The 14,467-nt window shown below is 40.0% G+C and overlaps 1 protein-coding gene across 3 annotated transcripts in view; it reads right to left on the reverse strand.

Moving 5' to 3' along the window:
• MIPOL1 (mirror-image polydactyly 1) overlaps window positions 1-14,467 on the reverse strand; it is a 300,707-nt gene that overhangs the window by 187,491 nt on the left and 98,749 nt on the right. For all 3 annotated transcript variants that reach the window (XM_074998812.1, XM_074998811.1, XM_074998813.1), the window contains 2 exons: window positions 10,275-10,308; window positions 9,845-10,015 (listed from right to left, as the gene is read on the reverse strand). In XM_074998812.1, coding sequence (XP_074854913.1) covers window positions 9,845-10,015; window positions 10,275-10,308 — 205 coding nt within the window. The remainder of the gene's footprint in view (window positions 1-9,844; window positions 10,016-10,274; window positions 10,309-14,467) is intronic.

A 14,467-nucleotide genomic window follows, 5' to 3' on the forward strand; every position in this document is an offset into this window, starting at 1 on the left:
CCTAAGAATCTGGCGCCCTCCTTCCACCCTTAGTATTCATATCAACAGCAGAGTGGTAGAAGGAGCAATGCCTTAGCACTAGATCACTGTCAGATTCTCCTTCTGCTATGGTAGTGCCAACCTCCGCAGCGTGACATCAGTATGCGTGGGCAAAGGCTAGAATACGTACAACTGTGTAAAATAAAGATTCTAATTTGAAAAGTAAAGCAGCAGCTTAAAAAAAAAAAAGGCAGAGAGTTTTCGAGCAAAAGGAGTTTCCTCTGTTCTAACAGTGTCGTCATGAACTATTGCCCCCTCAGCATGAGGAGACAGATTCCCTAGTGTAGATTATAGTCCCTGTCTATTTTTCAAATGATTGCCTTTTTGTGGTTCTTAATATTAGTGTAGCTCATGGGCGTATCTCTGATATGAGAAATGTTTACTGACATGTGGTGAGAAATCTTGAATGCTCTAAGAATGCCCCCACCCAAGAAAAAAAAAAGCTCTAGAACTTATTTGGTGTGAAACCAGAAGGATTGTTTGAGAACGGCCTCAAAGAAGTTAATAAGAGGTTGGCCCACCATAACTATTGACATTTACCAGTTATTACTCAGAGCCAGAATTGATAATGGCAGAAAGTTAGGTGTACTGCTTCTAATCTTTGTTCTTGATTAGCATAAAACACTGCCTGATGTCAAACAGTGCCTTGAAATGGAGACAGGCACTTGAACTTGTTTCAGATGAACAACTGGGAGTGTGCCACTTTTGTACAGGAACAGTCATAGCATGTTCCTGCACAGCAGGATATGATCAACAACAGATTTGCTTGCCAGTTACATTACTGCTTCAACCCAGGGTATTAAATGAACAATGCTACACTGACCACGATGAAACTACTGCTTTTCTTCTACAACAAATTCCGCACTTTTAATACTCAAACTTTGTACAGCAAAAGACGTTGATTAAAAAATAGCTACTCACTGGAAGTTAAGACTGAAAATACCATAAATACATGATCCTTCTGTCATATGATCTCCCCTCTTGGTTTACTTCCTTTAAAAGCACCTTCAGGCTGAATGGATAAAAAATATCTCCCTTCTTCCCTCAAAAGGGAAGAAAAAAATTGCGACACCTTATTTAGTGCCCAGTTTTAATTGCCAAACCTTTAATCATGTTAGCATTCCTGTCCAGAGGTATAAAATGGCTTAGAGCCAGTTGTTCCTTTGTGGCACTACACCATACTGCCTCCTGCTGGTAAGGATCTACTTTAAAATAGTGAATGAACATTACAAAATTGTGACTGCAGTGTGTTGTATTTGCGTTAGAAGTTAATCACAAATATATTGGATTACTCAATAAACAAGCCCAGCTTGCTAGGATAAACAAATGCTACATTACAAATATTTGAATGGTCTGGGTCTGTCCATGATTGGGTTAAGGTAAAAGTGAACTTAAACCAAGAAATTGATTTCTTCATTCTCATGGCAGTCAACATTTCTCTGTTTTCTTTTCAAAGAGCAGCCATAAAACAGACACCAAAACACAGTATCTTTTAACTAGCAAATCTCTCTTGGCAAATACAACTGAATGGTTGAGAGTTTTTGTTTTTTAAAGGGGGTTAACTGTTGGTGTGCATGAAGGGATGGGAAGGGATGGATGTCAATGTTTAGGGATACTTTAGTTGTTTGTTTTTTATTCACTTGAAAATACATCCTAAAAGTACTATCAAATATTTGAGTTTATATCATTGTATTTGTTTTTGCACATAAAAAATGTAGTTTGAGTATTTGCTCAGCAATCTACTGAATGATCTAACCTTACATACACACGCGTAGCTCATTATGGCGATAATAGTGCCCATCTTCCTGTTAAGGCAAGGTGATCACATTTAAAATGTCAAAAGAAACAGAAGGACCTACGTATTTGTGGTTCAGAAAGGACTTTTTAAAATCACCCTTCCCAAAAATTAGTGAGCATTTCTAGTTTGTGAAGAAATGAAAAATTCAAGAAAAATTCAAAGTCATGAAAGACAGTTAAATACTGCCAAGCATGTGTACAGCAGCAGTCTATCTAAACAGAACACTGTAATCTAATACAATAAAAGCACCAGAGTATGCTGGAAAAAAAATCAAATCATACCTGAAAAACTAGTTCAAGACTGCCTATATTTACTTGCTTGTGGAAGGTACCCAATTTATTACAGCACATCCATTACTTAAGAATATTCAATATTGTCCAACTGAACCTAACTTAAAAGTTATGTCGACTTCTGCATTACAGTTTCTGATTCAGAAAATTGAAAACTTACAAATAATTCCAAAAGAGCTAGATGCTGTGCAGGTAAATTTTAGTTATATAGAATCATAGAATCATAGAAGAGTAGGACTGGAAGGGACCTCGAGAGGCCATCGAGTTTAGCCCCCTGCCCTCATGGCAGGACCAAGCACTATCTAGACCATCCCTGAAAGCATAAGAACATAAGAATGGCCATACTGGGTCAGACCAAAGGTCCATCCAGCCCAGCATCCCATCTGCCAACGGTGGCCAATGCCAGGTGCTCCAGAGAAGGAGAACAGAAGACAATGATCAAGTGATTTATCTCCTGCCATCCATCTCCTGTCCTTGTACTGAAGGCTAGGGCACCATACTTTACCCCCCTGGCTAATAGCCATTTATGGGCCTAACCTGCAAAAATTTATCAAGCTCTTTTTTAAACCCTAATAGAGTCCTGGCCTTCACAGCCTCCTCGGGCAAGGAGTTCCACAGGTTGACTGTGCGCTGTGTGAAGAAAAATTTCCTTTTATTAGTTTTGAACCTACTACCCATCAATTTCATTTGGTGTCCCCTAGTTCTTGTATTATGGGAAAAGGTAAATAATTTTTCTATATTCACTTTCTCCACACCATTCATGATTTTATATACCTCTATCATATCGCCCCTCAATCGCCTCTTTCCCAAACTGAAAAGTCCCAGTCTCTGTAGCCTCTCCCCATATGGGACCCGTTCCAAGCCCCTAATCATCTCAGTCACCCTTTTCTGAACCTTTTCTAATGCCAATATATCTTTTTTGAGCTGAGGAGACCACATCTGCACGCAGTACTCAAGAGGTGGGCGTACCATAGTTTTATATAGGGGAAGTATGATATCTTTTGTCTTATTATCGATCCCTTTTCTAATAATTCCTAACATCCTATTTGCTTTACTAACTGCCACTGCACACTGCGTGGATGTCTTCAGAGAACTATCCACTATAACTCCAAGATCCCTTTCCTGATCTGTCGTAGCTAAATTTGACCCCATCATGTAGTACGTGTAATTTGGGTTATTTTTTCCAACATGCATTACCTTACACTTACCCACATTAAATTTCATTTGCCATTTTGCTGCCCAGTCACTCAGTTTGCTGAGATCTTTTTGTAGTTCTTCACAAACTGTTTTGGTTTTGACTGTCCTGAACAACTTGGTGTCATCTGCAAACTTTGCCACCTCACTGCTTACCTCATTTTCTAGATCATTGATGAACAAGTTGAACAGGATCAGTCCCAGGACTGACCCCTGGGGAACACCACTAGTTACCCTCCTCCATTGTGAAAATTTACCATTTATTCCCACCCTTTGTTTTCTGTCTTTTAACCAATTCCCGATCCATGAAAGGATCTTTCCTCCTATCCCATGACCGCCTAATTTACATAAAAGCCTTTGGTGTGGGACCGTGTCAAAGGCTTTCTGGAAATCTAGGTATATTATGTCCACTGGGTGCCCCTTGTCCGCATGTTTATTAACCCCTTCAAAGAATTCTAGTAGATTAGTTAGACACGACTTCCCTCTGCAGAAACCATGCTGACTTTTGCCCAACAATTCGTGCTCTTCTACGTGCCTTGCAATTTTATTCTTTACTAGTGTTTCTACTAATTTGCCTGGTACTGATGTTAAACTTATCGGTCTATAATTGTCAGGGTCTCCTCTACAGCCTTTTTTAAATATTGGCGTTATAAAGCCATCTATCCAACCTCTTCTTAAAAATATCTCCAGTGATGGATACTCCACCACCTCCCCTGGCAACTTGTTCTAGTGTCTGATCACCCTGACGGTTAGGAACTTTTTCCTAATGTCCAACCTGAACCTCCCCTGCTGCAATTTAAGTCCATTGCCTCTTGTTCTATCCTCAGAGGCAAGGAAGAACAAGTTCCCTCCCTCTGCCTTATGACACCCTTTTAGATACCTGAAAACTGCTATCATGTCCCCCCTCAATCTTTTCTTTTCCAAACTAAACAAGCCCAATTCTTTCAGCCTTTCTTCATAGGTCACGTTCTCTAGACCCTTGATCATTCTCGTTGCTCTCCTCTGGACCCTCTCCAATTTCTCCACATCCTTCCTGAACTGCGGTGCCCAGAACTGGACACAATACTCCAGCTGAGGCCTAACCAGTGCAGAGTAGAGCGGGAGAATGACTTCTCGTGTCTTGTTCACAACACACCTGTTAATGCATCCCAGAATCATGTTTGCCTTTTTCGCAACAGCATCACACTGCTGACTCATATTTAGCTTGTGGTCCACGATAACCCCTAGATCCCTTTCTGCTGTACTCATTCCTAGGCAGTCCTTTCCCATTCTGTATGTGTCACTGATTGTTCCTTCCTAAGTGGAGCACTTTGCATTTGTCCTTATTAAACCTCATCCTGTTTACCTCAGCCCATTTCTCCAGTTTATCCAGATCCTTTTGAATTATGACCCTACCCCAACCAAAGAAGTTGCTACCCCTCCCAGCTTGGTATCATCTGCAAACTTAATAAGTGTACTTTCTATGTCAATATCGAAATCGTTAATGAAGATATTGAACAGAACCGGTCCTAAAACAGACCCCTGCAGAACCCCACTAGTTATACTTTTCCAGCAGGATTGAAAACCATTAATAACTACTCTCTGGGTACGGTTATCCAGTCAGTTGTTCACCCACCTTATAGTAGCCCCATCTAAGTTGTATTTGCCTAGTTTATTGATAAGTATATTCTGTGAGACCGTGTCAAATGCTTTACTGAAGTCTAGGTATACCACATCCACCGCTTCTCCCTTATCCACAAGACTCGTTATTCTATCAAAGAAAGCTATCAGATTGGTTTGACATGATCTGTTTTTAACAAAACCATGCTGGCTGTTCCCTAGCACCTTACCACCTTCCAATTGCTTGCAGATGATTTCTTTAATGACCTGCTCCATTATCTTTCCTGGCACAGAAGTTAAGCTGACTGGCCTGTAGTTTCCCACGTTATTCTTGTTCCCCTTTTTATTAATGGGTACTATATTTCCCCTTTTCCAGTCTTCTGGAATCTCTCCCGTCTCCCATGATTTACCAAAAATGATTGCTAAAGGCTCAGATACCTCTACTATCAGCTCCTTGAGGATTCTAGGATGCATTTTATCAGGCCCTGGTGATTTGCAGACATCTAATTTCTCTAAGTAAATTTTAATTTGTTCTTTTCCTATTTCAATTTCTAAACCTACCCTTTTTACACTAGCATTCTCTATGTCAGGCATTCCTTCAGATTTCTCAGTGAAGACCGAAACAAAGAAATCATTAATCATCTCTGCCATTTCCAAATTCCCTGTTACTGTTTCTCCCTCCTCACTGACCAATGGCCCTACCCTCTCCTTAGTCTTCCTCTTGTTACCAATGTATTTGTAAAAAGCCTTCTTGTTTCCCTTTATGCTTGTAGCTAGTTTGAGCTCATTTTGTGCCTTAGCCTTTCTAATCTTGCTCCTGCATGCTCATGTTGTTTGCCTATATTCATCCTTTGTAATTTGTCCTAGTTTCCATTTCTTATACGATTCCATATACACTTGATATATCAAGTATCAAGCTGGCAAGGATCTCATTCAGAAGGTTAATAGATTAGCTTAATTAAACATACTCTTCCCTGCGCCACCACCACCCCAAAAATCCTGAAAAGATTATGCTGGTAACTCCAGTGGCACAGATGTTCCTTCACCAGATATGAGCAAGCTGGTATGGGAGAATGTAGCTTTCACAGAGCCTCTCAAAATTCTGAATTCTTAAAATGGGACAACCATGGCGTACAAATACTTTCCCTATGGTATGACTCCTGCTTTGGGTCAATTTTTATGACATGTCTCTGTGTGCAGGTGTCTATGTTCACTGAAAATGGAGAAATCTCATACTACCATCACCTGTGGCACACCCAGATTTAAATGACAAGAATTTAGGTTATTGTAGTATAACTCTAGACATCCCGACTTACCTCCAATCCCTTTTTAGTCCAGTGCAAGACTCCATCTCCTATTTTTCTTGCTGATAAATTGCAATAATGATCATGTGCTTAACAAAAGACTAGTAATTTGTTTATTGTACAAGTATCCAAGTCATTATCAGCTTAAAATGTGATTTGAAATAGTGGCCACAATTCCAAGACTTATCTTACCCATTCTAGAATATTATGGGTAATATTAGTGTTAGTTATAAGAGCTTCTTAAATATAAAAATAAAAGTTAAGTTTTCAATCAGTAAATTTCATAGATTTCTATTCACAATAACTATTTACAACTCATAGCAGCAGGATTTTTTTGTGAACATCAAGTGGAGTAGTACTGCTTGGCATCAAATGTTGGTAACACAGGATAATTGACATCACATTTTCTTTTTTTAAAAAAAGAGACCTGCACTAGGCATTTAAAACTACCTGGGTATTATGCTGACAGATGTGTAAATTGGCCCTGATGCTCTTGGCACCTAAGCCATTACTGTGTGGAATAACTGACCTTTTATTACTGCTTGGTTTAATTATTTGTGAAAGCAATGTATCATACATGATTCTGAGAGATTATTCAAACAAGCAGTTTAAAAAAAAAAAAAAAAGACACACACACATACCCATAACAGTCAAATTGTGATAGCCAAAGTTTTACCGGCCAAGATTTCAATTCTTATTTGAAAGCACACTGTGATAAAAAAGACCATTAAAAACAACACATCAAAAATGATAATTAAAAGATGCCCAAACACTTCGCCTCATTTACCGATATCGTTTCTCTTACTGGTTGCCCAGCTTTCAATGACCTGTGTAAGAAAAGCCAATAATAATTTCAAAATACAGCACAAACTCTACACAAGACTGTTGATTGTTTCAGCATTAACCATGCTGCTAATAACTTTAAAAAAATAAAACAAAAACAAACAGTCTGAAATGACAATGAGTGGAGAGATAGGAAGTAGGGAAAGATGAACTGAGTAGAAAAACGTAAATTTGCATAATTTAATCCGTACATTTAAAAAAGTTGAGATGTCAATAGAAGTCCTAATATATCCTGAGGTATAGGTGATTGGCAAACTAGACTTTGCTCCAACAACTTCTTATAATTCTACTTGAGACTCTTGCCATTTATAGTTCTCTACTCATATTTGTTCGTCCACTGTTCTATCAGTTGTATGCTATCAATTATTATCCATATACTGAAGAGAGCCCAAACCCCACTGCACTGTGAAGGATGTTCACATCTCCAGAGAATGCCAACACAGGACCTTATGTTGTAGTGGTCCATAGATTTTGGACATCTCTATGAGGGCCCTGACAAGACTCTCTGAAGTAGCCCTGTGTGGCTACAACAAGATCCTGGAACAGGAACAAGGACCAAAAGACTCTGATAGAAGTAGGTCCTTTAACGACACCCCTTTCCCTGCTTGCATCACGTATCCACCTCTACACAGAAAACTCCTGCACAGTGAGAGCGGAATGTGTCTCTAGGTTAGGGGGAGAGCAACCAAAATAGGAAGAAGAGCCATTTTTTTTTCCAATTAGTTAAAAATCTCAATGACTCTAGAGCCGCAATGCGTGTGAATGAGATAGTCCTCAATAAATAACGTCAAACCATACATTTTGTGACCCCTATTTTAAGAACAGCACACACAACGATTTATAATGTGATATATTTGCTGAAGTATGTTCACAACCTTCGTATATATTCTATTTCCTCACACTTTATGTGTGTGTGTTTGTACCACTCTCTTCCTGATTTTCACTCCCAAACCCCACCCCCCCCAGAGGATGCATGGGGGAGTTATCCAAATTTTGAGACCACATATTGTTTGCTATTTAGATATAAGTTGCTTGTTTTTTGGGCTTTTAGATGTTCACCATTCATCAAAAATAATCAGGAGGATTTTTTTTTTTTAAACTTTGCAATTATAGCACCGGGAGCCACAAAGAAGTCTTTAAAGAGCCACAGGCGGCTCTGGAGCAGCAGGTTGCAGTCCTTTGTTTTAGGTTACATACGTACACAGATACAGATCCTACTCCCCTTGAAAATGAAAAAAAATATATTCATACCACCTGAAGCTGCAAAGCAACTGCTCCAACAGACAGCTTCAAAATTCTTTCTTTTTAAAATTTCTGTCTGGAGCAAAGGATCAACTAACAGATGAGGAACATAGTGAGAAAATCTCCAAACAGTACCTGAATCACCCAGCTCACACAAGGCATTTCATGCAATACTAGACAGAGATATAATTTCATCTGACAGAAAAATTACTTATTTTGCAACATTTGTCCTCCCTGCTTGGAATGCAATGGTGGCAGGGTGGGGGCAAAACCAAGCATGAAAGAGCCCAGCGTTGATGCCTGTTGCAGTTACATAACTACATGAACACAGCTGCATGCAAAGTAGTTTTGCCTTGCCAGGGTAGAACACGAGAGACAGCAAAGAGGTGGACACTACAGGGTGTGGAGAGGCCATTCTCTTACTTGATAGCTTTTCATTACAATTGAAATTCAATTAATGTTTTCAAAAACAAAGACCATAAACCGATTTTAAAAACTAGTTACTCCCCAAATGGATGATACTTGGGGATTGAATAATCTACATAATTAAGGTTTTGGGAGGATGTTGGGGTTCTGGCCCTCTGAGAGGCAGAGCCAGATCACAGCTCTTGCATGCTGTGTGTGCTTAGTGGTTGTATATACTCCCTATCTCAAGTCCCCCAGCTGCACTGTACATAACCCCTATCTTATTCTCCCTTAGCTATGCTCACAACTTGATCTACCTGTCCCTACAACTTTGTTCCAAAGGACAGAATCCAAGAATGTGGAAACCAAGCCTGGGTTCAGCACCTAAAACTATTCCGTGGTGAGGTACGACTGTATCACACTGAAGCTAATGAGGAGCAGGAGGGCTCTCTGCCAGCTTCAGGGAAGGCAAATGTGTTCATTTGTAGAGCTAGGGAAATAGACGGGGTTGTGCGTTCAGGTGTATCTGGAGCAGAAAGAGTCATCAAACTTCTGTTGGGTATAGTAAAAGAGGTAAAGGACACTGAAAAACAGAGTAGTATATCAGGAACCCAATTTTCAGCTCCTGAACGCAAAACTCTAGAAAAGAATTTGCTTCTCTTAAGAGACAGTAATACATGACAGGATTTCTCTTCCATTTGTAATGGTTAACCCTTTTCAAATATTTTTAGTGACTGTTACTCTGCACCTTGTGCGACCATTTACACTTTCACAATGAGCTGAACAACTCAGCCCACACAGCACTTCCAAAAAGATTAGGTCTTTGGAAGCTGTACCCAAAAAAAAATAAAATACTTCATAGAAAAGCATCTTTTGTAGCCTGGGGTATTATATGCAAAAAAACATTTTTTTTCTCTTTGAAAAGTGGCTTGCAAACATTGTTAAGGTCATTTTAAGTAACATTCCCATGGTACTACAACAACTGCAGAGTTTTCAGGAGTTCTCTATGTGGAAGGATGTTTTAAAAAACAAACTTTTACCAGGAAACACCCATGGAAGACTTCATTTCCCCAAAACTGGGGAGGACCAAATTAGGCACTGTGTGTTTTTATAGACTAGTGGAGACTTACTTGAGACAAAGCAGCATCCCGTTCTTCTATCACTGCATTCATTTCCTCAGCTGTTATTTTCTTTCTACGCTCCTTGGTCCTGTGTATTTGATCCACAATTATAGCTCCATTCTTCTGTATAGCTATCCCTGTGTCTGCATTGTTTATTCTGTTCAGTAATTCCTGTAATGTCTACCAACAGCATTATATGTTAGTCAGACATGAAGTTTTAATATATTTTATTTAATATAGGGTTTTAATTAATAGGCACATGTGAATTGTAAATTGACTGAGTGAAGTTATTGAATTTTCATATTGCAGCAAAGATGTACATTATTAGTGTGTCAATTCTTCTTTTTCCCACATCTTAGTTCTTGAAACCCACTCAATTGAACTTAAGCCTCTAAGATATAAGACTGACATCAAGAAATCTCCTCAGAGAATGGCTTACCATGTCATTTTCTTCAGGGTTAATATTTTCTAGCCTAGAAAAAAGGGACACAGAAAGCCTGATCAGTAGCATTTCCTTAGTGCAGCAAAATGAGTTCGCTTTTTAAATCTTTAGAACCTCAAGTAATTTCATTCTACTAGTCTTTAGAGTCAACCATGACACTGAACATATTAAAGTGCCACCTGCTCGACTCCATCTTTCAATAATGCTCCATATCTTCAGCACTGACTTCAGACTGTTAAGTTATTAATGTTTACTGCTATATATGACTACAAGGATCAATTGTTCATATGTGCTTAGATGAAGAAAGTTCCCTAGTGATAAAAAGCACTGGTGCTCTTATTTTATTTATTTCTGGACTTACAATTTTAACCTGAAATTATATGCTTCTTGTTTTTCTTGCACTCCAAAATAAATGGGACAGGAGATTTGTGAACACATGGGGGTATGTGTGCAGTCATTTTAACAAAATGTAGTTCTCCTCCTCTCTCTACAAGGACAAATATTTTACTTAAACCTCACTTAGAATTTTTTTTGTTTTACTTATCATAAAATGTACGAGTTAAATTAAGCTGCTTGTGGTGCCCATCCTTAATTCTGGGACAAAAAATATCGCACTCTCTTTCTTTGTTTCACTAGCATATTTATGCATATGTCAGATGGGAAGAAGCTGTATACAGTTTTGCTGAATGATTGTTATTGTGCTCTGCAATAGCAATGAGTAATAGCACAAATTTCAGCCTAAAGAGGTGATTAAACGGGAAATTACACTTTTTCTCTAATAATTAAAAAGTTCATTATAATAATATCTAAACATCTTATTTACAGAACATAAAGTACAGAGATTAACTCTGTTAAAAATTAAGCTTAAATATTAAAGAAGTGCAGTCTCACCCAGTTCATAGAAACTTAAGTGGTGGATTCAGGACATACGAAAAAGCTTAAAAAAGCAGTGCTGCTACAGGCTGTAATAAGGTAAAATTTTAGGAACAGATACTGTAATCAAAGAACAACATGTAATTTATATTTTGATGCTGTTGTCAGAGACCACCCTTCAAACATCTCTCTGCCACACAGTAACTGACAGTGTACTAATACTGTGCCTGTGAACAGGCCACTCTTCACAACCTTAAATAAGGTATAACCTCTTATGCACATTAGGCTTAGAAATCTACCCATTCCTGACATTTGACCTTTGACATGTAAGACAAGTGTAGTCATGTAATATGGTAATTCATACATTTACTCTGTCCTAGTCAAACAAAGCCATCTTAAGTCTTGTAATCAGGGGAAGTGATTCAGAAAGGAATGCTCTGTTGTTGCAATATACCAAAACAGATTTATTTCGGAGGTTCTTGAGCAGGGTATTCCCAGCATACCACAGAACAGTAAACACATACTGAGTATGTTCAACTCTTACCTCTTTGGTGGGATTTGCAAATTTAAATTTACACACAAAATACAAATTCCAGTCTGACCCCTCACTCCCAGTTTGGTTAGCCATAGAGTTCTCTCCTTTAAAACAGATCAGTCCAAGCCCCTGCATTCCTCTGACTACACTAGACATAGTGGTCAACTGCTGATACGCAATTTAAGCTATGCCAATTGCACTGCTAAAATCGACTTATCAGTGGTTGACTATAATGGCTGTCTATATGGAAGAAGGTCAATGTGAGCGTTTCTCCTGTTGACCTTCCTTAATACTTGCTGCTCGTGAGAAGTGCTGGGGCTGACTTTGACCCCAGAAAGTGCCATTTCACACATGCACAAAACAAAACCACAGCAGATCGACTCTGAGCGGGATCAATCTTCTGTGGCAGTGTAGACTTAGCCTAAGATGAATGGGGCCATCATCATCATCATCATCATTTCCAGAATAAGAAAATGATCTCCCCCATCACCAAAAGTCAGCCAAGGTTCAAATGGCATCTTCCTGTGCATTTCCAACACCTGGTAATAAGGTAGATCAACAGTAGTCCCAGCCAACACGTGGCCCATGGGCCAGAATCTAGTCTGTGGAGCCTTTTCACCTGGCCCACAGAGCTGGCAGCTGTCCCATTCTTAAAAGCCATCTGGGTGGCTCAGAGCTGTACGTGGCTCTTTAAGGAGCCATTTCCAGCTCTCGCTTCTGCCACCACTGGCTCCTCCTCCTACTCCCTGCCCTGATTTGCTGAACAAGTAGAACTTAATTTAATTGGTTTAACAGCTGGCAGGAGGGATCTGGCCAATAACCCAAATAAATTGAGTCCCATTATTTCAGCATGGCAGGGCAGGGAGCAGAAGAGCTGGGGAGAGCCATGCAGCTGCTGTGAGGAAGAGATGGCAGTCTGGTAAAATGGCAGCCATGGGCAGCAGCATGTGAGTTCCTGTGTAAGCTAAGTTAACACTGGATTTGGAACTGCAAGGGGTTTAAGGCTGGGGGTGGGGAGCAGCGGTTAGGGTCTGTGAGGGGTTTAAGCCTGTGAGTGGGGAGAGGTGATGGTTTGGGGCTGCAAGGGGTTAACCTTGGGACTTGGAGGGCAGGTTTGGAGCTGAGAGGGCTTAAACGTGGGGATGGAGTGGTTGGTTTGGAGCTATTTTGTGTTCAGCCACTGGAACATGGGAAAAATTGCCACGTGGTGCCTGATGGAAAGAGGTTGCCCACCCTGCTCTATACTCTCGCATCAACCTCCCTTACTCGATGCGATACCATGGAGTACGGGGTCACCTACTGACCACCCCAGGAGAGATCAATTTTGCCACATCTTCACAGATGCACAAAATCGACCTCCGAAACATCGACTCTAACCAGGTCGATCTTCCACTTAGTAGAGATAAGTCTTTACAGATAATATACTTGCTACTGTGAAATACTACTGTCTGTTCTCATTGACAACACACTGTGATCTCAGCTGTGTTGGACGCAATGCTGTCCGGAGTCTCAAAAATCAATCTGACATTATAATCAAGCAGGCTGGCAAAGGAAGATGCTGTAGTCATCATGAATAAGTCAGACTATGACCAGGAGGCTGCTAGACAACTCTCCAACACCTCATTTTATAGACCTCTTTCATCCGATCCTAGTGAAGAACACGAAAAGAAACTACACCGTCTTCTTAAGGAACTCCCTGACTCTTCTCGGTATCAGATTCACACAGACACACCTTTGGAGCCACAGCCAGGATTATTCTGTTTGCTTCCCAAAAATCCATAAACTTAAAAACCCCAGATACCCTATCATTTCAAATATTGGCACCCTTACTACAGGACTATCCAGCTGTGTAGACTCCCTCCTCAAATCCAATGCATCCAGCACTCCTAGCCATCTCTGAGATACCACTGACTTCCTGAGGGAACTACAGAACATCCAAAATACTCCTGAAAATGCCCTCCTTGCCAAAATGCACGCAGAAGCTCTTTATACCAGTATTCCAAAGAAGATGGACTACAAGCGATTAGGTACACTATCCCAGATGTTATCACGGCAAATATGGTGACTGAGCTATGGAACTTTGTCCTCACCCACAATTATTTCTGATTTGGGGGCAATTTATACTTCCACATTAGTGGCACTGCTATGGGCACCCACATGGTCCCACAGTATGCTAACATTTTTGTGGCTGACTTAGAACAACGTTTCCTCAGCTCCCATCCCCTATTACCTCTTCTCTACTTATGCTACACTGATGATATCTTTATAATTTGGACCCATGGTAAAGAGACTCTTGAAGAATTCCACAGGGATTTCAACAACCTGTACCCCATCATCATCTTCAGCCTTGACCATTCCATGCAAGAAATTCATTTCCTGGACATCACAGTACAAATCACGGATAGCCAAAAAATACCACTCTCTACCGGAAACCCACTGTACGCTACACTTACCTACATGCCTCCAGCTTCTATTCAGGACACATAACATGATCCATCATTTACAGTCAAGCCCTTAGATACTACTGCATCAGCTCCAATCCTACTGACAGAGACCAAAAACTTTGAGATCTCTATCAGGCATTTGTAAACCACTAACTCACTGGGAGAAGTAGAAAAACAGATTGAAAGGGCCAGACAAATGCCCAGAAACCACCTACTTCTAGATAAGCCAAAGAAGGTTAATGACAGAAAACCACTTGCCCTATAGCCCCTACACCTATACCCCCAACTCAAACCCATCTAGCACATTATCAACAATCTACAACCGATACTGGAACATG

This window comes from Carettochelys insculpta, chromosome 6 (genome assembly GCF_033958435.1).
Source record: "Carettochelys insculpta isolate YL-2023 chromosome 6, ASM3395843v1, whole genome shotgun sequence".
In the NCBI taxonomy this organism is placed as follows: domain Eukaryota; kingdom Metazoa; phylum Chordata; order Testudines; family Carettochelyidae; genus Carettochelys; species Carettochelys insculpta.